At 38.4% G+C, this 21,946-nt stretch overlaps 1 protein-coding gene across 1 annotated transcript in view; it reads left to right on the plus strand.

The window, feature by feature from the left end:
- Window positions 1–21,946, plus strand: part of KAT2B (lysine acetyltransferase 2B) — a 40,680-nt gene that overhangs the window by 13,926 nt on the left and 4,808 nt on the right. Inside the window, exons 4-17 of the mRNA XM_053949352.1 lie at window positions 310–399; window positions 2,110–2,291; window positions 4,998–5,189; window positions 7,550–7,656; window positions 8,245–8,370; window positions 9,814–9,950; window positions 11,342–11,550; window positions 13,790–13,916; window positions 16,125–16,235; window positions 17,235–17,378; window positions 20,158–20,272; window positions 21,041–21,077; window positions 21,441–21,504; window positions 21,602–21,686. Coding sequence (XP_053805327.1) covers window positions 310–399; window positions 2,110–2,291; window positions 4,998–5,189; window positions 7,550–7,656; window positions 8,245–8,370; window positions 9,814–9,950; window positions 11,342–11,550; window positions 13,790–13,916; window positions 16,125–16,235; window positions 17,235–17,378; window positions 20,158–20,272; window positions 21,041–21,077; window positions 21,441–21,504; window positions 21,602–21,686 — 1,726 coding nt within the window. The remainder of the gene's footprint in view (window positions 1–309; window positions 400–2,109; window positions 2,292–4,997; window positions 5,190–7,549; window positions 7,657–8,244; window positions 8,371–9,813; window positions 9,951–11,341; window positions 11,551–13,789; window positions 13,917–16,124; window positions 16,236–17,234; window positions 17,379–20,157; window positions 20,273–21,040; window positions 21,078–21,440; window positions 21,505–21,601; window positions 21,687–21,946) is intronic.

Here is a 21,946-nt window from a genome sequence, read left to right on the forward strand (position 1 = left end):
GATGATCGAGGAACTGACCCTGAGTCCCATGTATAAACTGCAGCCTCCTTCACTGACATACCAGGAAGAGTCAGTTGACATGAATGGTAACTTAGCTTCCTGCATTTCCTCAGAGGAGCCTCTTGTACCCATTTCACAGAAGGTGATTTCACAGTGAAGTTTAGTAATTACAAATTCAGATGATTAAACAAGCAGATATATAGCCAGGAGAATTCCAACGCTGCTCACAGTGTATTGTACACTTGTGACTTCCATTGACTCTCTGTATGGAAATATACTAACTTTTAAAAATTTGTGTATTTTTAACAGCTTTTGAGGAAGTGCATTTTACAGATGGGAAAACCTGTAGTAGAAGGATCTTTGGAAAGTCCCCCATTTGAGAAACCTAGCATTGAACAGGTAAAGATTCAAAATGTGGGTTTTGTTGGTGTGTGGTGGGTTTTTTGTTGTTGTTGTTTATTTATGTGTTTTTAAATTTTATTTTGGTGGGGGTTTGGAGGCTTTGTTTGTTTTGGGATTTTTTGTGGTTTGTTTTTCTTTTTATAAATGCAAGCACTGATTTTGAAAACGTGGCATTTTTTTAGGCACTTTGCAGATGTTTCTGTGTTCTGCTCAGGACAAAATAGGGGGCTATAGGAGATTGCTCTTGGTTCTCCTTTTAGTGTTTGTGCAATAGTTACATTATTTGTATTCTATTTCTCATCATTGGTCTTAGGCTTTAATGAAACTGACTTTTTTTGTGGGTTTAGAGAATTAACTGGAAATGCTACTTTTATGTGGGCAGTTCTAGTCTTTCTTTATTTCAAGTGATGAAAAATGCTGTTGAAGTTTTGAAATCCAATATTAAAATGAAGCTTGCCTTCTGTATATCAAGAAAAATGTTACAGTCCAATTCAGTGAGATCATAGCCTTCTCTTTCAAAGGGTACACAAGAAAAAAACAAAGCTGAAACCAAAGAATAATTGAGGCTTTTGTGACTCTCAGTAGATAAAGAACATATGACAAATTCAGTTTTTGGTTAAGCAAGCTCCTAGGAATGCACTCCTGGCAGACAAGTGGGCCCATGAACTCCAATGAGACTATGCAGAGGCTCACATACCTCGCTGAAACAGGAGCTCGATGTTTTCCCATCCGTGGATGAATGGATGTTCTGTTGTTAAGCAGGATAATTTAAATGTGAAGACTGTTACTTGTAATAATTATTTCTTTACAACTCCCACTTCTTATCATGTAGGAAGATCAAACCACTCCATTGCTGAATTTCTTCACTTTAAGCTCTCCTTTAGTTTGACTATAAACAAAAAATGAGTATGTATCCCCCTAGGCTCCTAATCTGTAAAATACACTATTAAAACATTTTGTACAATGCAGTTTTTTGTCAACTTCTTCATAATGTTTAAATTGCTTAAGAAAATAAAGCATAGAGATGAAAGGGTAATTCTTCTTACATCTTACTTTGGAATAATTTTCCCTTTAAAAAAGACCAATATTTTCAGTTCTGTTTTTGGCAGCTCAGCCACTCAATCAAACAAAATTATTTGCTAAGCACTGCTGTTATAATGGGTTTATAAAATATATGTGTTGCAGCACTTTTAGTCACCCATTTTAATCATGTTCAGTAGATTTTTCTTCTAACTGGACAGTGTCCAAAGTGCAATGAGGAGACATGCTTGTGAAGTATTCAGACTTCTTGAAGAAATAATATGGTTTGTAGACATAAACTTAAGTAGAAGTCTATAAGCCCTAATCTATTATTGAAAAGGAGCCTGGTGAGTTTTGAGGGTGACAGTTGATTTATGTATAGATGAAAGCCTACCAGAGTTTTCGCTGTTCGCTGACTTTGAGAAGGAAGGAAAAAAGGAATTTCTTCTTCTTTCCCTTTCCATCAGCTGCTGAGAGCAGGTTAAAAATACCTGGATGTACCTCCTGCTGTGTACACAAGTACCAGCCTGTGGCATCTGCATGAGTAGCTGAGCAAGGAGTTCATGGTTTCTGATATTTCTTTTCTTTCCTATGCAAAGCAAGTTCATGATAAAGTGTGGACTGTTTGAGGATGCTCCTGTAAAATTTATGGCTAAATTATTAAACAGAATTTTCTTACTTTTTAAGGGTGTGAATAATTTTGTGCAGTACAAATTTAGCCATTTACCCTCGAAGGAAAGGCAAACAATAGTGGAACTGGCTAAAATGTTTCTGAACCGCATTAACTACTGGCACCTGGAGACACCTTCTCAGAGAAGACTAAGATCACCCAATGATGATATTGCAGGGTATAAAGTGAATTACACCAGGTAATGCTGCTTTTGCTTATTGGGAGTCTTCCTTACAGATAGGGCATGTACAAAATAGTGCACCAGCACCTTTATGCCATAGATGGACCTTATAAATTCTTGCAGCTGTGTATTTAACAGGAAGACCTAAGGGTTTTAGTGATACTATATCAATTTCACATGCATCCTTGGGTCTTGAGAGATGTGCTTTATCAGCCAAGAATGGGGAGTAGGGGCTGGAACGCTAGTATCTAACAAGGCTTCTGCAAGGCCTGTGTTTGTGAAGTGCTCTCAGTCTTAATATTTGAGCCTTGTGTAAGTTCCCTATTTATTATTCAACTTGAAAAAGAGAGAAGATAACATTTAGCATTGTAAAGCATTACTGTTTGAAACCAAATCACAGAGGAGTTGAAAAATCAAACTAATTTTGCAAGTGTTTGAATGCTAAATGGGGAACAGATATTACTAGGTTCCTTAAAATTGTAGTTCTTTTTATGACCATTTAATGCACTGTTAGAATTCAAAGGAAAAACTGAGTCGTTGGAGGATGAAGAGCTAGGATAAAAAGACATGTCTCTCTATTTATTTTCTTTTTCTCACAGGAATAGTGCAGTGCCTTTTTCAGTGAGCAGTTCAGTGAGAGCAGTTCAGGGTCCTGCTGGTCAGGCAGCAGCTAGTTAACCTCTGTCAGCACGCTGTTCTCAGGAACTCCCCGAACATCTCTGATGGCCCAGGGTGAGCACCACCTTCTGTCTGCTTTCCTGGTGGCCTTTCCTCTCACACACCTCCTCTCCATGAAGGAGAACTGCAGGACACTTAGAATCCATGGTGCTCCTAAGACCATGTTTTGTGGGTGTTTGCCCTCCATTTGTTTGTGATAACTGGTGTCAGCCAGGGGTGGTAGGAGTTAAATCTTATTAGGAATCAATAGCTAATTGGTTCTGGTTGGTGGCTTTTTGTTGTTAAATATTTTGTCACTTGTGTTTTCTCAAATTATCCTGCCCAGAGTTCCTAAGGTCCCCCCACAACCCAAAGTGCTCCTCCCGCCAAATCTCACTTGTCATTGTGAGCTTCTCTCCTCTGTGTTGTCTGAGGCATTGCTCAGGGTGCTGCTGGGCACCATGGGCACACCTGAATTTTTGCAGTCACCAATTTCATTTGAGAACCTGAGGATTTGAATTAAACTGTATCAGAGTTTCACATGCATTCTTGTGTTTTGAGAGCTGTGCTTTATCAGCCAAGAACAGGGAGCAGAAGTCTGTGAACAGCTCTATCTCACAAATCTTTTGCAACACGTTTGCAAAGATTGAGGCACAAGAGTTTGGGAGAACATTTTGAGACAGGCTGTGCTTTGGATCTGGATGAGGAAATGTGTGCAGGATCCAACTGTGGGCTACCCCGGACCGAGTCCCACAGGGTGACCCTCAGTTGGCTGGTCAACGGGTGCCTGGATAGCGTAATTAAAATCCCCACCAGGAAGACGGAAGGACTCTTGAGCTGCTGGAATCCGAGCGGGTTTATTCAGGATTGATCGACAGAGTAGGGAGGCAGAAATAGGAGCAGGGAGACAACCACACTCAGGGAATGCAGACTCTGAGAGCCCTGGGGAAGGAGGGCCCAGAGTATATAAATGGGGAGGGAAGGAGTAACTAGGGTACAAATGATCCAATGGGAAGAGGGTGTAAGGGATGGGGTAACATAAACTGGGCCAACAAGGGAAAAGGGAAGGAGTGGTTTACAGAGGGAACCATTAGAAACAACGAGAACGGGGAACTTTCCAGAACCTGGGGAGATGACAACCACAAACTGACAGGTGATGGGCATGTGCATTGGGGGGCAGAGGACTCTGAGGAAATGCCTTATCCTAAACGACTGTAGTTTCCCATGGCATTCCCACACTGTCTTCCCCATGGGCACGTCCCGCATCCAACACAGTATGTTTGCATGCAATTCCTAATATTTTCTTTTCATTGCTTGAGCTTTCATAGTGGTTGTGGTCTGATTCTACTAAAGCTCCAGATTTCAATGACTGTTCTCTTACACACAGATATCAAAATCTTGTTTATAAGATTAACAGGTATTGTGATCTACATAGGCAGTGTAATCCTGAGTTATCTCTTTGGTACCATAATCTCTTTTCCTAGAAAAGAAACATGACATGCTGTAATTTTCCTTACTGCAAAGTTTATTATGGATGGAGATACTGGTAATGAAAGAATAACAAGGCAGGATATGATGGGAAGAAGCCAACTGCTGGAAGACCAGGGCAGGAATCCAGTTGGATTGGGATGGAGTTAGTTAAAAGTGTCATCCATTTGGCCTCTACGGGGGGAAAGGTAGAAGTTTAGATGGTAAAACAGGCCATGCTAAGGGTCTTTGGAGTCAGTGGCAGGAGATGTGTGAGGCTGAATGGATGAGCTGTGAAGAGAATCCCTGACATACCCATGAGTTGTCTGTAATCTATGATTATTGTCTGGAACAAGAGCACTTTGTGTAAACTAGACTGCAGAGAAAAATAATATATGGAAACTTAAAAGTACTTGGTTGTCATTTCTGTGAAAAACTGGGCAATATAAAAGCTGCTTAACTCTGTCCAGCCTTGTAGTGGAACTGATTTATACAGTCATATAGCTCTCAGCTGCATTATAAATGATGTGGGTACTGGTTTTATTACATTAAGTAATATGTTAGGTGATGATAATTATCTGGCTTTTTTCCTCTTTACAGGTGGCTTTGTTACTGCAATGTCCCTCAGTTTTGTGACAGTCTACCTCGGTATGAAACCACCCAGGTTTTTGGTAGGACCTTGCTTCGCTCTGTTTTTACTGTAATGAGACGACAACTGCTGGAGCAGGCCAGGCAAGAAAAAGACAAGCTTCCTCAAGAAAAACGAACACTAATCCTCACTCATTTTCCAAAGTAAGGAGTCACAGTGTGCCTGCATTCAGAGTTAACCAGCAACTTCCTTGTGGAAAGAGAGAAATCACCTGCAGCTTAAAATAATGAATCTTTTTATTCAGTAGAACTAGACAGCTTTCTTTACTGCCATAACTTAGATTAGTGTGTTTTATGTACACAACTGCTTGCTTTGTTTTGTCCTAGGGTTTACTTTATGAAAAGGATTGTTCATATTGCTGGGGGATTGTGCTTTTTGCCGATTAGCAGGTATTGTAGGTCAATCACTTACTTTTTCTGTAGTCCTTGGAAACAGTGTAGGTCCAGACTTCCAAAAACATGCTCACATGTGCTTTGGTGATGGAGCATTAAAAAAAGGGCAGTGTTGTACAAAGTTTATAAGAATTTCAGTTTAATTCAACATTGTAATAGTGAACAAAGTAGTCACCCCACCCCTAGAAAAGATCAGTTTGTTAGAGAGGAGTCAGTATAAAACTGCATAATTGAATCCTAAACTATAAATTTCATATTGAGTATATTTTCCAGTACTGGAATGTTGATGACAATCTCTCACAATAAAACAGCAATAATTACCTACAGGGGTATTGAAACATGTTCAACTTTGACAGTCATTAATTTAAAACATTTTACTGGTGGTAAAGAGGGGTAGTGATGATGACAGGATCATTCATTGTAATGAATTCCTTTTAAAATAGTGTATCACTTTAAAAATATTCTTATTTTACAAGGGTAGGTTGGTTCTCCAAGTCATACTTTAAAACCCTGACCCTCCTAACAACAAATGAACTGAACCTACAGAAGACCTGGTGGCACTGATGCTATCTATACAAGCTACTGTGTTGGGCCAGAAGATGGGTTAGAGGTCAGGGGAATGAAAAACAACATGAACTTTCCTAAGCTAAGTAGAGTCAGGATTTGTTGCTCCTCCTGTAATTAATAATTTATTTTACCACTTTGAAAAATGTGCACTGTCTTTGGGGTAGACTGTTATGGATACAGGCCCTGAACATATATAAGAAAGGGCTTGACGTCCCATTGGTGCAAGGAGCAGATTTGTGGAGGAAGCAGGTGTGCATATGCCCCTGTTTCCACTGTCTTTTAAAGCATTTTGCAGTAATTTGAAATGCATTATTATTCACTACAATTCCTTTTGATGTTCTGCTGGGGAAAAAAAGACAAGTACTGTTTGCAGATGATCTGTAGGAAGCATGAATAACGTTTTAAATCTTGCATGGATGTACTTATCTGAAGCATTTGTCTTTCCTCTGGCATTGTTCTGAGTGAGCTCTGCAGAGGACCTGTGTCTCAGAGCATGGAGCCTGGTATTGGCACAGGGCCCCACTCTGTCCTGGGTGCTCCGTTTGGGCAAAGGGAGCACCCAGGGGTTGTGTCTATGCATACCTAGGAAGGAATTGCTAACGGGGCTGAAGGCACAGCCTCTGTGCTGCCTGGAAATGGAACTTTGGCTAAAGTTGAATTTGTCCTTCTGTTCTGCCACAGATGGTCAGGTCACTGTTACAAGCTTTTTAGCCATTATCAGCTGTACTTGGTCCTGAAAATCCCTACCCTGTTCAAGGAAGTTTTACTCAACAGTCCTGTTGGTTTCAGCTGAACAGTTTCTATACATATAGATGACTCCAGAGAGTAGAAATGTGCCATGTCAACTACTGGTCTGAAAACCCCTTTTGTGCAATGTAGGATAAGCAGCTGTCTTGCTGCTGGGAGGGAATTGGTGTATTAACCCTGAGAGGCTGAGTGTGCTGGAGAGTGATCTGTGGAATACAATAATGCTAAGAGAAGTTTAACATTGTGCTGTTTCTGTAGCTGTACCAAAGTAAGGTCAAAAATACTGTTACGCAACCACAAACATGCAATTAAAAGTTACAGTACAATAGATACTTAAAGGAATGAAAATATCTTACTAAGAACATTGTTAGTAATACTGGGATTTTATCAAAGCCAGAAAGCAAATGCATCTGCAAAATACTGATTTATCAAAACAGACATATTTTGCCATCATTGTATAACATCAATCAAGTCATAGCTTTCTCATTAGTGGAGTTTTGTTCTGTAAAAGTAGTTTGTAACTGTCTTTTTCTGCACTTGCAAATTAGATAAATTGTTTGTAATCAGAGGTAAGGTTTAGTAACTGAAAACACTCTACTGAATTATGATACTTTGTGTCTACTCTGGCTTGTGATTTTTGCATGTGTGTTTTTTTTTTTTAATAGTATTGGCCAACAGCATTTTCTTACTGGCTTAGTAAATGTTTTTAATTTAAAAACATTGCAAGTGCTTATTTTGAAAAAGAACCTGTTTAGAATGATCCCATTAGTTGATATTTTGCCTGGTTTTGTGCCTAGGTTTCTGTCTATGCTGGAAGAAGAAGTATACAGCCAGAATTCTCCCATTTGGGATCAGGATTTCATGGTGTCCAGTTCCCGAACTGGCCAGCTGGGAATCCAGACAGGTAATTTGCATTTAGTGATGGGTAACACACATGAAAACTGCACGATTTAGAACTAATGTGGGGCTTTTATATATATATTAGAGAGAGAGAGATGTTAATCTGTGACCTTTTAAAATAATGGTTTCATTCTCTTAATTGGTGAACCAACTTCCCCCTTTACTGAGTTTGATTTGTCCAACCAGTCTTAGAGCACTGTAAATTGGACAGATGGAGCTGAATGATGAGATTTTGCTTTTAAATAGAGCCCTACAAAAAACCTTTTCATTAAGCTAAATGCCAGCAGGCTTGGCAGGTATGTGAAAGAAATTTGTTTTCTTAGCTTCTGCTCAGCACTGCAAACTAATGAAGCCTGATGTTTGCAATCCCTGTTATCCAGCAGTCCCCCCTTAGGTAGAATTTAGTTTAGAAAAATACACTGTGATAAAGCTTTAATGTCTCTACTTGTGAACTGGTGGCATTGCTCTGTTGCGCAGTGTTCACTGTTACTTTTTGGGTGGTGGGTGTCCATCTTTGTGGCAGTCTTTCCATCAGCACCAGAATGGGTTCCATGACCTGTTTTTTTGGTGTTTGTTTTTTATATCATTGCAGTTATCAGTCCACCTCCTGTTGCAAGATCTGTTGCATACAGTGCAAGTCCTTCATCTCTGGAGCAATCCAACAGTGGGAATATGAGTCCAGCTTGTAAAGTTTCTTCTGCCCTTGACCCAAACTTAGGTAATGGAGAAGGAGCCTTGCCTTCTGACTTCTGTTGATATTATCAGTAGCTGCAGTATATGGTATCCTTTGCCTTCACGCTACATGAGCAAACTCGAGGTGTTTTTGCTGAAAGATTTGCACACACATACCTTTTTATCCACTATGGTAATGTTTAACTAACAGAAATCACAACTGTATTTGCAAAAAACCCAATTGGTTTGTTGAAATTAAATTAAAATGGGGACAGGTCTGGTGGTGTCAGAGGTTTTTGAAAAATACTTTTCTTTATTATTTTCTTTATTAATCTATTATAAGCCATGAGGAGTGGTTTCATTTAAATAATGGCAGAGCAGAAGGGGCCATCACATTTGGGTTTTTTAATCTTTCAAGGCACTGAAAATGAGTATATTTGAGCAGTGAAAAAAGCCACAGACATACCAACTAGGTTAAATTTAAAACCTGAATGAGGTTAGGTCAAAGGAAAAAAAACCTTGTCAGAAAAAAAGTTGGTGGATGCATAAATTCTCCTAATAAATTGTTTTTCAAACACCTCAGGATTAATGAACCTGTCAAGAGAGGTTGCTAGGTCAGAGAGATGATCCCAAGCTTATGTAAAGTGAGCCTCCTCAACGAAGGAGAAAAACCAAAACCAAAGTGAATTTTTAGTCTCAGTATTCACTACGGAGAAACTTAGGGCAGCTTCTAAACTGCAGTTTTCCTTAAGGTTATTTCTCAACTTGTCCCTCAGAAATGGGAATGAGTAGGATGATGAATGGGATAATCCTGAGCTGGCAGCTGGATCTCTGTTACTGTGCCTCTGCTAGTCCTTGGTGGACTGTTCTTCTATGAATTTAACTAGTTTCTTTTGCTATATAATACATGTGGCTCTGCAGTCCGTAGGGTAGTTAATAATTAACTTGGTATATTTTGATTTGGAAATTTTATATGGCTTTTAAAATAAGTATGACACATCAGACTGTATGTGCTGCTTGGTTTACAGAAGAGGTGAAAGAATTATATGATGGATATTTAGTTCCAGTGAATCCTAAAAGGGGGATTTCATGTTATCAATAGGCACTGCAATTTGTGTATTGAGCACTGACCTTCCAAGACAACTGTGCAGAGGTTCTGTGCAGAGGATTTTGAAGCAAAAAGAAAAAGCAAATAGTTTAACTGTGAATTCAGAGAGCTGTAGTGGAAGGAGAGGTATAATTTTCCTTTGTGCTAATACCCCAGTGCAAAGTGAAAATTGAGAAGTAATAAATATTTTTCAGATTTCATTTCTTTCTCTTTGTCTATGGGATTAAAAAAAAAAAAAAAAAAAAAACCAACCAAAGAAACAAAAAAAACCCCAACCTCAAACTATATATAAACTACAGGATATGACAGAAGTGCTAGACTTCATAGTGCTAGTCTGTGACAGTTTGGTTATTTCTAATTTATCCAAGTTTTTTTTAATAGGGGAAAAGAGAAAAAATAATGAACCATATTCTCTGGAGGATTCGAAGAGACCAAGGGTTGTAGGAGATATCCCTATTGAGTTAATCAATGAAGTAATGTCAACAATTACAGATCCTGCAGCAATGCTTGGGCCAGAGGTGAGATATAGACTTGGTGTTGCAAATGGTCTGTTTGTGAATGGTCTGTTTTTCGTAAATGTTCCACATGGATAGAATGTGATAAGCTAAGAGTCCTGTCGAGAAAAATAGACTTTGAAAGGGTATGATTAGGTGAACAAAAAATACTGGTGAAATACATCATTAACATGAAAAATAGTTCTACAGTTTTTTTAATGTGTTGTGTACAGTTAGCAAAGAGACTTGTAAACTATTGATAGTAAAAATGTAGATCTCAGGTTATCCTGCAAGGTGCTTTTGTTACAGAACGGTCCCAGAGTATGCTTTTTTTATTGCTAATCATAGATACAGCTCATAAGATAAGGTTAAATAGGGTTCAAGAACTGCAGCAGAATGAAAGATCCAAAGTTAAAACCTCTTTCTGGTGGAGAAACTGATCTAAACAGTTATTTGCTCTGTCTTCCCCAGTTGCTCTTTTTTTCGGCTGGAAGGGAAAAACAAACAGAATTGCGGAATTGTGCCATGTACAGAATTGCACTTTTTTTTCCTTGGCTGGCTTTTCCTCCTTCTGTTCTATCTGCCAGGCTATGTTTTGCCAGCAGCTCATTTGCCAAGATTTAGCTAGAAACTGCTGAAGATTTGGAACCACCTACATTTCTTATTCAAACTATGTACTGTGACTGATGGCCCTGCATATTACAAATGCTGTGCCAGCCTGGCTGTTGGGGCTGGCAGTGACTAGAAACCCAGCAGCCAAACTTTGCTCAAAAAAGTAAACAGTATGTGCATACAGAGATGTTTTGGCATTGTAAAATGATCTTGAAAAAAATAAGTTAAATAAATTTTCTGTATTAATTTAATCTGCATTTAGATATATAGATGCAATTGCTAGATATGTAACAGCAAATTCTGTAGGAATTAAAATATTTTTTTTTTTTGGCTCTTACAGTAGTGGCAGAGATAGTAGAAAGCACTAATAAAATGAAAAAATAAAATACGACTTTTCCTGCACTGCCATTAAAATGTGTGATTTGCAGTATGTGTAGGCGAATCCACAAGTCATGCCTAAGCTGGCTAAGAGTAAAGCAAATATGAAGACTTAGTGGCATAGGCTTCAACTGGATGAGTGCTATCCCTCAAAGGGTTTTGGAACTTTTTGATTCATAGCCATTGTTGTTGTTATCTAATCTGTATCAGTATAAATTCAGATTGGCCTTTGTAGACTATAGCGTAGACTTACATCTGGCTTATTTGATGGTGTCCCTTCTGCAAAGGTACATTACAAAGGCACTCATTGGCAGTTCTGTTGGAAAAAGAGAGTGGATTTTATTGGTTTGTTCATTCACAGGCTGTTCTGTCAGAGGATGTGAAATCTCAAAACTGTGATATTGTTCCTCATTTGTGTGGTACAGACCAACTTCCTCTCGGCACACTCGGCCCGGGACGAGGCAGCGAGGCTGGAGGAGCGCAGAGGGGTGATTGAATTCCACGTGGTCGGCAACTCCTTGAACCAGAAGCCCAACAAGAAGATAATGATGTGGCTGGTTGGTTTGCAGAATGTGTTCTCCCATCAGCTGCCTCGAATGCCGAAGGAATACATCACCCGCTTGGTCTTTGATCCGTGGGTATCCTTGGAGAGGGGGCTGGCGCGTGAGGCAGAGGGAGTGTGGTGCTGTTTACAGCAGAGGTGGGGTGGAGAGCAGCTCTGCCTGTGCTACACTTTTGCCATCTTTTCAAGCCCTCATAACTCCTGGTCAATCTAATTGGGTTGTACCCAAATGCCATCTTGGTGGCTGTATTAATAATAAGTGGCTTCTTGTTGAGGGACTGTGCTGGGTTGTCATCAGCTAGATGCCAGATTCCCACAAAACCTGCTCCATTGCTCCCCTCCTCAGCTGGACAGGGGAGATAAAGTACAAAGTTCTTGGATAGAAGGACAGGGAGTGATCACTCATTGATAACTATCACAGGCAAAATAGACTCGAAGAAACTAGTTTAATTTTTTTACAAGTCAGATCAGAGTAGGATAACGAGAAAATATAAACTACATCTTAAAATACCTTTGCCCCATGCCTCCCTTCTTCCCAAGCTTAGCTTCATTCATGGTTCTCTACCTTCTCCCCCAAGCAGTGCTGGGGGATGGGGAATAGAGGCTGCAGTCAGTTCCCTGTGGTGTATGCTGCTTCTTCCTCCACAGGGAAGGACTTCACACTCTCTCTCCCTGCTCCAGTATGGGGTCCCTCCCACGACAGACAGTTCTCCATGAGCTTCTCCAACATGGGTCCTTCCCACAGGCTGCAGTTCTTCATGAACTGCTCCAGCAGTTTAACCTTCCGTGGTGAACACCCTGGGGAGGGTCGTGTCCCTCTGCAGCCTGTGAAGGAGCCCCATGCTGGAGCAGGTGAATGCCTGAAGGAAGGCTGTGGCCCTGTGGGAAGCCCACCCTGGAGCAGCCTCCTGGCAGATCCTGTGGCCTGTAAAGAGAGCTGCCCACACTACCTGCTAGAGCAACTTTGCTGGCAGGACTTGTGTCCCTATGGAAAGGGACCCGTGCTGCTGCAGTTCCTGAAGGACTGTAGTCCATGGAAGTGACTCCACACTGGAGCAGGAGGAGAACTCCTTTGCTTGTGGAGGAAACTGTGACATAGACAATGTGTGGTGAACTGACCCTAACCCCATTCCCCATCCTCCTGCACTGCTTGGGAAAGGAGGCAGAGAATCAGGAAGGAAGAGGGAAAAGGTAGTTTTAGGATTTGTTTTACTTTCTGTCATCCTGCTCTGATTTTGATTGGTAATAAATTCAGCTATTTTCCCCAAGTCTGTGGTGGCCTGTGGTGGTAGTTGTTATTTCTCCCTGCTCTTACCTCAACTCATGAGTCTTTCATTACATTTTGTCTCCCCTGTCCAGCTGAGGAGAGGAGTGATAGAGCAGCTTTGATGGTCACCTGGCATCCAGCCAGGGAAAAACCATCACAAAACCTCAAGCTTCTGCATTGCTGCTCTCATTCCACAACTAAAAAAAACACTAAAATATGTGCAAGAAAAAAAGAATACATAATATGTATAAAATCTTCTTCAGTGGTGGCACATACAATATAACTACTCTGGGCTTTTTGGCAGAGGGTCACTTTTGGCACCAACTTTTTTCCCCAAAATACATCATCTGTATATTGACTGTATCATTTATATGATTTATATGATGCTGTGTATTGAGTAATCTAAAGGATGGTGCACTGTTTTTACACCTTGAGGATTATACTAAAATTCCTTATCCTTGACATAAGAGTTGAGATTGCACCTTGTTATGTCTTTCCTGGCAGTCACTGTAAGTGCAACAGAAATGGATATTTATTCTGGTCTTGATTCCCAGAGGAGTGGGTGATTAGAAATAAGAAATGTCCTCTCTTACTTCATCAGCTGCATTTGAGACTGATAGGTTAACTATGGAGCATGCATGGAAGGAAACAGGAATCCCTTAGAAAGAACTTGCTCTCCTGTAACTCCATTAATTTCTGTTTTCCTCAGGATAAAATCATCCTGAGAACTGTGCAATGGTGTAACTATCAGCAGTAGATTCAATGAAAGCAATACAACTTTTATTTATTGGGCATTACCCGAGTATCTCAGAGTTCTTGGCAAGGCCAGGAGCTTGCTCTGTGATGATGGCCTTTATGATATATTGAAAGCATGATATTAAAGTAACAACTCCTCTATAGATACAAGTGGCCAACTTAGAAGGCATACACAATTGCATTGTCATCATGGAAAGAAGTGAATCAAGTTTCTGAAAAAAGGAAGGTTAATGGCACTTTATGTACTATGTACTTGAATTAAAGTGATTGTTATTTTTATCTGCTCAGGAAACATAAAACCCTTGCATTAATAAAAGATGGTCGTGTTATCGGTGGTATCTGCTTCCGGATGTTCCCCTCCCAAGGATTTACAGAGATTGTTTTCTGTGCTGTGACTTCCAATGAGCAAGTCAAGGTAAAAAGAATTCTGTATTACAAGAGTTTATTATATGGATTTGAGTCCCATTCACCTACTGCATGTGCTCCTAATATTTATACTGCCAAGTTGCCAGACAGAAAAAAAATTTGAAAGATACAGCAATTCTGAATATAATACACAAAACCCAAACTTAATATGCAGGTTTAGTTCATAATAATAGTAGGATTATCTGTATTTAATTAATTAAATAAAATTTTTCTCAGCAGAGCAATAGTGGCCAGTAGTCTGTCATTCTTGGAATTTTCATGCCTCTGTCCCCAGTAGTTGTGTCTCTGTGTAGTGTAACATCTCGTGGTTGACTGAAATATGTATTGCTTGTGTGGGGTAGTAATTTGTGTTCAAGCACTTTGTGACATTACTTAACTTCAATCTAAATGAGATATAATAAAAAATTAGGTGTAGTTTTACATCTTAAAATAAACACAGGGTCTATTCTGTGCGCTCTTTTTTGAGTTAGTGCCGCAACATTTTCTCAGAATTTTGAGAATTAGCATCTGTGTTGAAAGAATAGAGAGCACTATGAAATACATGAGATTCCTCCAGCTTTTCCAGCTACTCACCATTCGGTTCAGCGTTTTGCCTTTAGATGGTGCTGTAGCTTCATGATTTTCATTTCAAGAAGCAAGAGCTGAGATATGGATTAATTCAGAGTGTATAGCAGTTAAAATGCAAAAATTTTACACCCTGGTGCAAAAGAGTAACACAGTGAGATTGAAAGTCTGTAACAACTGTTAATAGTCAGGTTATATTTGATTTTATTCGACTCTGGTGTTAGAGAGGAGCATTTCCCTGCGTTAAGCAGAGACCTGTCAGCATTTAGAGTGTTTTATCAAATGCAAGCCCTAACAAAATATGCCTAAGTTGTGCTTAACTGCACTACACAACTGAGACTGCTAAAGGTGTGTTGTGATTTTCTAGGAATAATCTTTCAAAACAATAGAACAGATAATTGTGACCCATCAGATTGCCTCTAGGGCTGCATAACACACTATTTATTCTTTTATCCTCTGGGTGCTTCGCTGTATGAGTTGAGTGTTTCTGAAAATTTGTCTTCCCACTTCTCACTCTGAGTGAGCTGACCCTGTCGACAGGTAACTGAGAAAAAAAAATGTTTACACATGGGTGACTTGCCAGCTCTTAGGAAAAATAAATTCCTATTTTAGCTGAGTTTGAGGCTGGAGTAAAAGATATAGGAGTTGTTTTCCCATACAAATTGAATTGGTTTTTAGGTAGTTTGGTCCCCTGTTAAAAAATAATTTTAAGTTCTACTGTATATGGCTGTGTTTCCTGTCTGGCAGTTGCCATATTTGGGGCTATGAAATTGTTAAATAAATCAAAAGTTTGTATTTTCTAATTTATTTTTCTGGCTTTTTTGCATAAGTAAAAATGTTCCCAGTTTTCAAGAACAGTACCCAGAAGAAATCCATGTATGTTTCTCTAAGTGTCCCATTAGTCTGCATGATGAGAAAATTGAAACATATGCAAGAACAAAACATTATTATGGGCTTACCTATCTACTTTACATTTCTTCATATCACAGCAGAAGGGGATGACTGCAGCTTACTTGGCAATGTGAATAAATGCAACCTTTTGTTTACTTTGGGGCTAAATTTAAATGGAAATCATGCCTGTGTCATGTCAGAAGGCATAGCTGTTTATTTGATTGTGGACTCTATAATTTTCTGCTTCTTATTATGGTAATTGTTCACTGTTCATTTTTATGCTTCATGATAAGCTTAGGTAATAAATCTTTTGAGGCAGAGACCTGTTTGGCTACAGGTGCACAGAACACTGGAATAATTTCAGTATTGCTACTACTTTGTAGTTTTGAAGTTATATGGCTCAGAAAGGATGCTCTGTTGTTACAGTATGTGCAGTTTTGTTACGGGTTAAGTATGTGATTTTAATGGTTGATACCTAATTTAGAAGTTGAACAAAAAAAAAAAAGTGGGCACCTTGAATTACAACTTCCATGCTGGGTCACAAAGGTACCTCTACAAGGCTCGAAGGAGTGTGCTCTTGAGTGTACAACAGCAAGTTAATTGAGAGAAAATCTTTAAAACAGGATCTAGAGGAAAGACTGCATTTTGAAAAATAGTGTGTAATAACTCTGGGTCCACAGGTTCTAATATGTGCAGTCCCTAAAGGCTTTGTCATGGCTTTTTCTTCTTCTGTTTCACACAGGGTTATGGGACTCACCTAATGAACCATCTGAAGGAGTACCACATCAAACACAACATTCTCAACTTTCTCACGTATGCAGATGAATATGCCATTGGCTACTTCAAAAAACAAGTAAGTTCAGTGCAAGAAATTACTTTGTGCAAGAAGTTTTATATCTAGCAGGGTTGAACTAAATAACTAGGCATGACAAAGTAATTGGATAAAATGTATAGTGCAATTTTATATGTGTATTTTTTATCTATAAAATCTGCTCTCTGTTCATCTCAGGTAATGTTTTTGTCTTCTAATACATTTTACTTTGATAGAATCATCTGAACATAAGTATATAGTATAGTCTATAATTTGTCTAGTCTAACAACTAGTAAAATGTCAGTTCATTCTCTGATTCTATAAGAAGTGTAAAGAAGGACTAGGCATACCTGTGACAGACGAAAACTTACCTGACCTGCACTTGCAGCTCCTCCTGATTTGAAGCGTGAGGTTCAAATTCAGGAAAGATGGCAACATCACCTCTGTCAAATAGATTTGTTAAACAGGTGTCAACTATGTGATCAGCAAAATGGAGTCAGATTTTTCTCAGAGGTGTACAGCATTAGGCAGTGAAGATGACCTGGATATTAGGAAATTACGACTAGGTAGAAGGAATTTGAAATACTGAAATACTGAAAAATTAAATACTGGAAAATGTTGCTGAGGGAGGTGATGGAATCTCTGTCCTTTTACAATATTCAGGACTGGTTATGGCCTTCATCAACCAGATATGATGAGACCTGTTCTGAGCTGAGATGGGGCTAGATGACCTCCTCAAGTTCCGTCCAGCCAGTTCCATGGTTCTGTATATAAAACTGGCACAATCTACTCTGCACACATTCAAAATTAATACAATCTCCCCTATTGCCCTTCTTAGCAATTAACTATTATTTTATGAAGTGCCTCCCATGAGAAGGTTTATGCAACACTGAACCATGGTCTGTAACTCACTGTTGTATTTTTTGTATTTTAACATTATGATGAATTTGGTTATAAATCCTCATTCACTTCTTTTAAAACAAATATAAAAGGAAAATGGCATAATGGCAATATAAGTTCTTTTTTTTTTCCCTTTGTCAGGGTTTCTCCAAAGATATTAAAGTACCAAAAGCAAAATATGTTGGCTACATCAAGGATTATGAGGGTGCCACATTAATGGGATGTGAATTAAATCCAAGGATCCCCTACACAGAATTTTCTGTCATCATCAAAAAGCAAAAAGAGGTAAAGGTTGAAATGAAATGTTTAATGTTATTCTCTATTCAGATGTTTAGAAACAGTTCAGTGGGTGCCAGGTTAGCTTTCTTTGCTTTGGTGCTTAAATTTGAGTGCCTACTTTTATTAGTCAGAATAATCCATTCATTCCAGGGCCAAAATTTTGTAGTTGAAGTATCAAATTCTAACTTTCTGATTTAACAAGAACAAGACTGTTAAAGTACTGGTATTTTGAGGAGTAATTCACAGTTCAATTTTGTGGTAGTTAACTAAGCAAAATCTTGTGTTATTTTTTTAATGGCTTTATCAGTTCCTTTCTTCCCTCAGTAGCGTTCATTAGAGTAGCATTTAAATTGAGTACATGTATTGCATGGCCTGTTTTACTTGAAAAAAAGAGGATTTTTTTTTCCACCATTTTTTAAATATATAAATCAAGGGTGGACTGTCTTAATTTCCAGTCTGTCCCTCTTTGGATTTTATCTGGGATATTCTTTATTTAGTTCTTAATAATATTCTATATAATAAGGCAGTTTATTAGCAAAATAATTATGATGTTTCCACTTGTGTTTAAATATTTTCCTTGGTTTTAAAGGAATACAAGTTATAATTTGTTCTTTCAAGATTGTTCAAACCTGAATTTTTATTTTGTTAAAAAGATTCTTTATGGAACAAACATTTTTCTTCCAATAGAATGATTTGGCCTGTGCTTGGAGAAGGAAAGACACTTCCTGATGTGATGATGGTTTTGTATTTAATTTACAAGGTTTTAAAACTTTACTTACTGCGAAAGTTTTCATATGTCCATACAACAGGGACCATAAGTTTTTCCCCTTTCATTTCTGCTGGGCTGCATTATCCTTCAGATTCCAGGCTACTGCTGGACATGCCAGCTGCCCCTTAGGGATGGGATGTTGTTAGTGTGGATAGTGGATGTGTCTCTGCTAGCCTGTTACATCTTAGGCATGCCTAATTGGAGTAGTTCAGTTCTGGACCCAAACCATCAACGTAACATGCCACTTATGAAAACTTGTTAGTTTTCAAAATTTTGCCTCTGGGACTGCTTTATTAGCTTTCTTCACTCTCTTATTTGTTGGGATGTTCACATTATTCTAAAGAACTTGGAGACACTCCTCTTGTAGATAAAGTGCCTTGGTCGTCCAGACATCTCATGTCTAAAATTATTAGGAGGAAAGCTGCTGTTATGCACTGATCTGTGCTGTTGATCTTTTCTGAGAATAATTACATACAGCTTTGGAACTGCATCTTAGGATTGCCTGCCTATCATTAAAAACACCAGTCAGGCCTTTTGCTCTCCTTGTTGCAAGGAAATTTAGAAATAGCTCTCACAGTCTGCAGTCTCATGGAGAGTGTTTGCTTGTCTGTGCCTATTAAAGGCAGTGAAAATGCTCCCTGGACATAAAAAGAATTTTGAATGTTGACAGTTGGTATTATGTACCTATTTTCTTGATTGCTGGTATTGGCCAGTACTAGACATCAGGCTTTTCAGGATCTATCGTTCTAGAAGTGAAATTTTTCATGGGATCTAAGCTTTTATTTAAAGAACTGGAGTATATTGCAGCCTATGGCTGCTAAGACCATATCACCTGACACTGTAACAGTACTGTTTACTGTCATTCTGGCAAATATGACAATTCCCTCTATGCAAAGCTTTGTGACCTCCTGACTGGTGAGTAATCACTGGTACTGATAGAACAGCTTGCTTTAATCAGGAAGAGCCACTAGTTCCTAAATTATAAGAAGGGCTTAAGTTGGATTTAATAATTAATTTGAAATTGTTTTCATATTATACTGGAATCTGCTCATGGTGCTGTTGCATATTGTATTCCTCTTAACATTTCTAAGCTCTTTTGAAAGTCTGGTTTTATCTTTTTCTCTTCTTTTGAGAGGAAATACTATACATGAGGGAGTGAAGGTCCTTAAAAATAAAAATATGTCCATTTTTATTATTTCCAAAGAAAATATTCTATCAGACTGGCGGTCTGCATGGCTGTGCATTTGCTTACTCCAAGTTATGAAATTTTTGAAAGTCACATATCCAGGACACACAAAGCTTAGATAAGTGTCTAAGTGGATATAAAATGCACCAAAGCAAATTGCTTAGAATTTGAGGTAATAAGATTGCAAAGTTAAACAGAGTGTATCCAGGAGTGGGAAAAGCTTTTCCCTAGCATTTGCAAGAGAGAGTAGAATTTTGGTTCTGAAGAGTGTGGCATCATTCTGACATCCTCTAGAGAAAATCTTTCATGAGAGTATCTTTGATTGATACATAAGCAACTCCTACAGATAGATATATGGAGACTTTGAAGTGAATGGGTTTCTAATTTCTAAAATTTTGGAATATAAACATATATGTACATCAAAATACATGCATTCAATATGTGCCTTGAAATTTTTGATCAGCTGTGCTGAAGCATTTCAGAAGTTCCAGCTGATAAAATTTTATAGCCAGTTCTCAAATCTTCTTCCAGAAAATTTCCTTTTCTGCCTCTGCTCCTGTCTTCCCAAGAGCTGTGCAGCTTGTGATCAGTAGAGCCAGCAATGATTCCTTTTTTCCTAGATTTGTGCCAAAATAGCTGAGAGACTTAGTAGCTTCATTTTCAGAATCAGTGTTTGGTCAGGTAGCTCAGCCCCATTACCAGCTTCATGGAAAAGGACTGCAAGGTTAGGAAGTGAGAATGTTTCTGTTCATTACAGTTTTGCATTAATCTTTTGGGTGACTTTAGACCAAATAAATTATTTTTTTGTTTTCTCTGCTACTTTATTACAGATCATTAAAAAGCTCATAGAAAGGAAGCAAGCCCAAATACGAAAAGTTTATCCTGGCCTTTCTTGCTTCAAAGATGGAGTACGGCAGATTCCTATAGAAAGCATTCCTGGAATTAGTATGTATCAATCTCTTTTAATGTAGAAGAGAAGCAGAATAGTCCAAGAAAGGTCTGAGACTAGAAATACTAATGTAGTCACATTGTTCTTTTTGATTAGAATGTAATTGTTTTGATCTGCTGATCTGATTTCCGTGAAGATTATTGTGTTTCCATTACAACTGCTGTCCTTGAGATTTCCCCAAGGCATCCCAGCCTAATCCTCTTTTCATGGACGTGTATATAATTTTATTTACATGTGACCCCTCTTTGATTTATATCACAGTGTAGGCGGCAGTTTCCCTCTGGCACCATTTTAATGCACCGTACTCCTGAACAACAATGATTTTTGTGCTAGGCATGAACTTACAGGACAAAACAGAATTGGAAAAAAAATTAAGCATCATATTTTGGGGGACTTTTTTTTCAGCTGTGCTTTTCTGCAATTTATTCTTTGTCCCTGGGGAATCAGATTGGATAACTTTGTCATGATTATTCTTTACAGGGATGGGTTGTAGTAAAATATGCATTGAATTATTGAAAAGAAATGTGTTTCATATTGAAATATTTTAGAATCTTTTCAGCAGTCTGGTGGAAGAGTCATGTAGGAAATTGAATGGAGCTGTGGGCTAGATGGTTATGTTATTTATTAGGAGTAGCTTTTATTAAAACAAACCCATTTTACTGCACTAGTGCTGAAATGGCTTTTCGTCTTTGAGTTGCAATAACTCAGTTAATGTTTTGTCCTACTGTAATTCCCATGTTATATCTCCTACTGTTGGTGTACAGGAGAGACTGGCTGGAAACCAAGTGGAAAAGAAAGAGGGTAAGTGCTACACAAAGTAAAATGTTGAAGCAGTTGGGATATTCCTTTGAGAAAAGTCTTTAAACAATATCACTTGATATTTACATCCGTCCACTGGAAATCAAATGATGATGTGAGAGATGAGTTCTTAAGTGGCTTTTTTGGTGGTATTTTTTATTTTATTTTTTATTGTGGGCAATAGTGTGATTTGGGTAGTGGGATTCTTTTTTGAGGATTTTTGTTTGGGTTTGTTTACTTGTTTTAAATTTTATTTCTTCCATTAAATGCTTGAAACTTTGGAGTTGCTTTTAGGTAAGATGCAAATTGTAGTAATGAAGATAAGGGACTCAAACTAATCTTTTTGTATTGATATTTTCATTCAAGTAAGGAGTCCAAGGATCCAGATCAACTTTACAGCACATTGAAAACCATCCTGCAGCAAGTGAAGGTGAGTGCTAGCTCTAGTTTACTTTCTGTAAAGATTTTAAAATGATTTCCAATATCTAGTTTCCATATTAGATACCTTACTTTTTTCTTTACCAAAGAGCCATCAAAGCGCTTGGCCCTTCATGGAACCCGTGAAGAGAACAGAAGCTCCTGGATATTATGAAGTTATAAGGTTTCCCATGGGTAATGCCATTAACATTTTTTAAGTAGAGTTTAAAAATCATTATAGCTGCAGACATAGCAGATAAATTTTAATCTGATTGTTTTATGGTAAAAGATATATGTTACCTGAAGCTGAATATCTTGCAGCTCTGAAGTGTCAAGAGTGTGATGCTGTCATTTGAAATTGATGAGTGCTCTGTGACCTTTGTGAAACATGTGTGGTGTACATATCTGAAATCTTAGTGTGCCCTAGAGAACTCTAACAAGCTCTTAAATGGTAC

Source organism: Vidua chalybeata, chromosome 1 (assembly GCF_026979565.1).
Source record: "Vidua chalybeata isolate OUT-0048 chromosome 1, bVidCha1 merged haplotype, whole genome shotgun sequence".
NCBI lineage: Eukaryota > Metazoa > Chordata > Aves > Passeriformes > Viduidae > Vidua > Vidua chalybeata.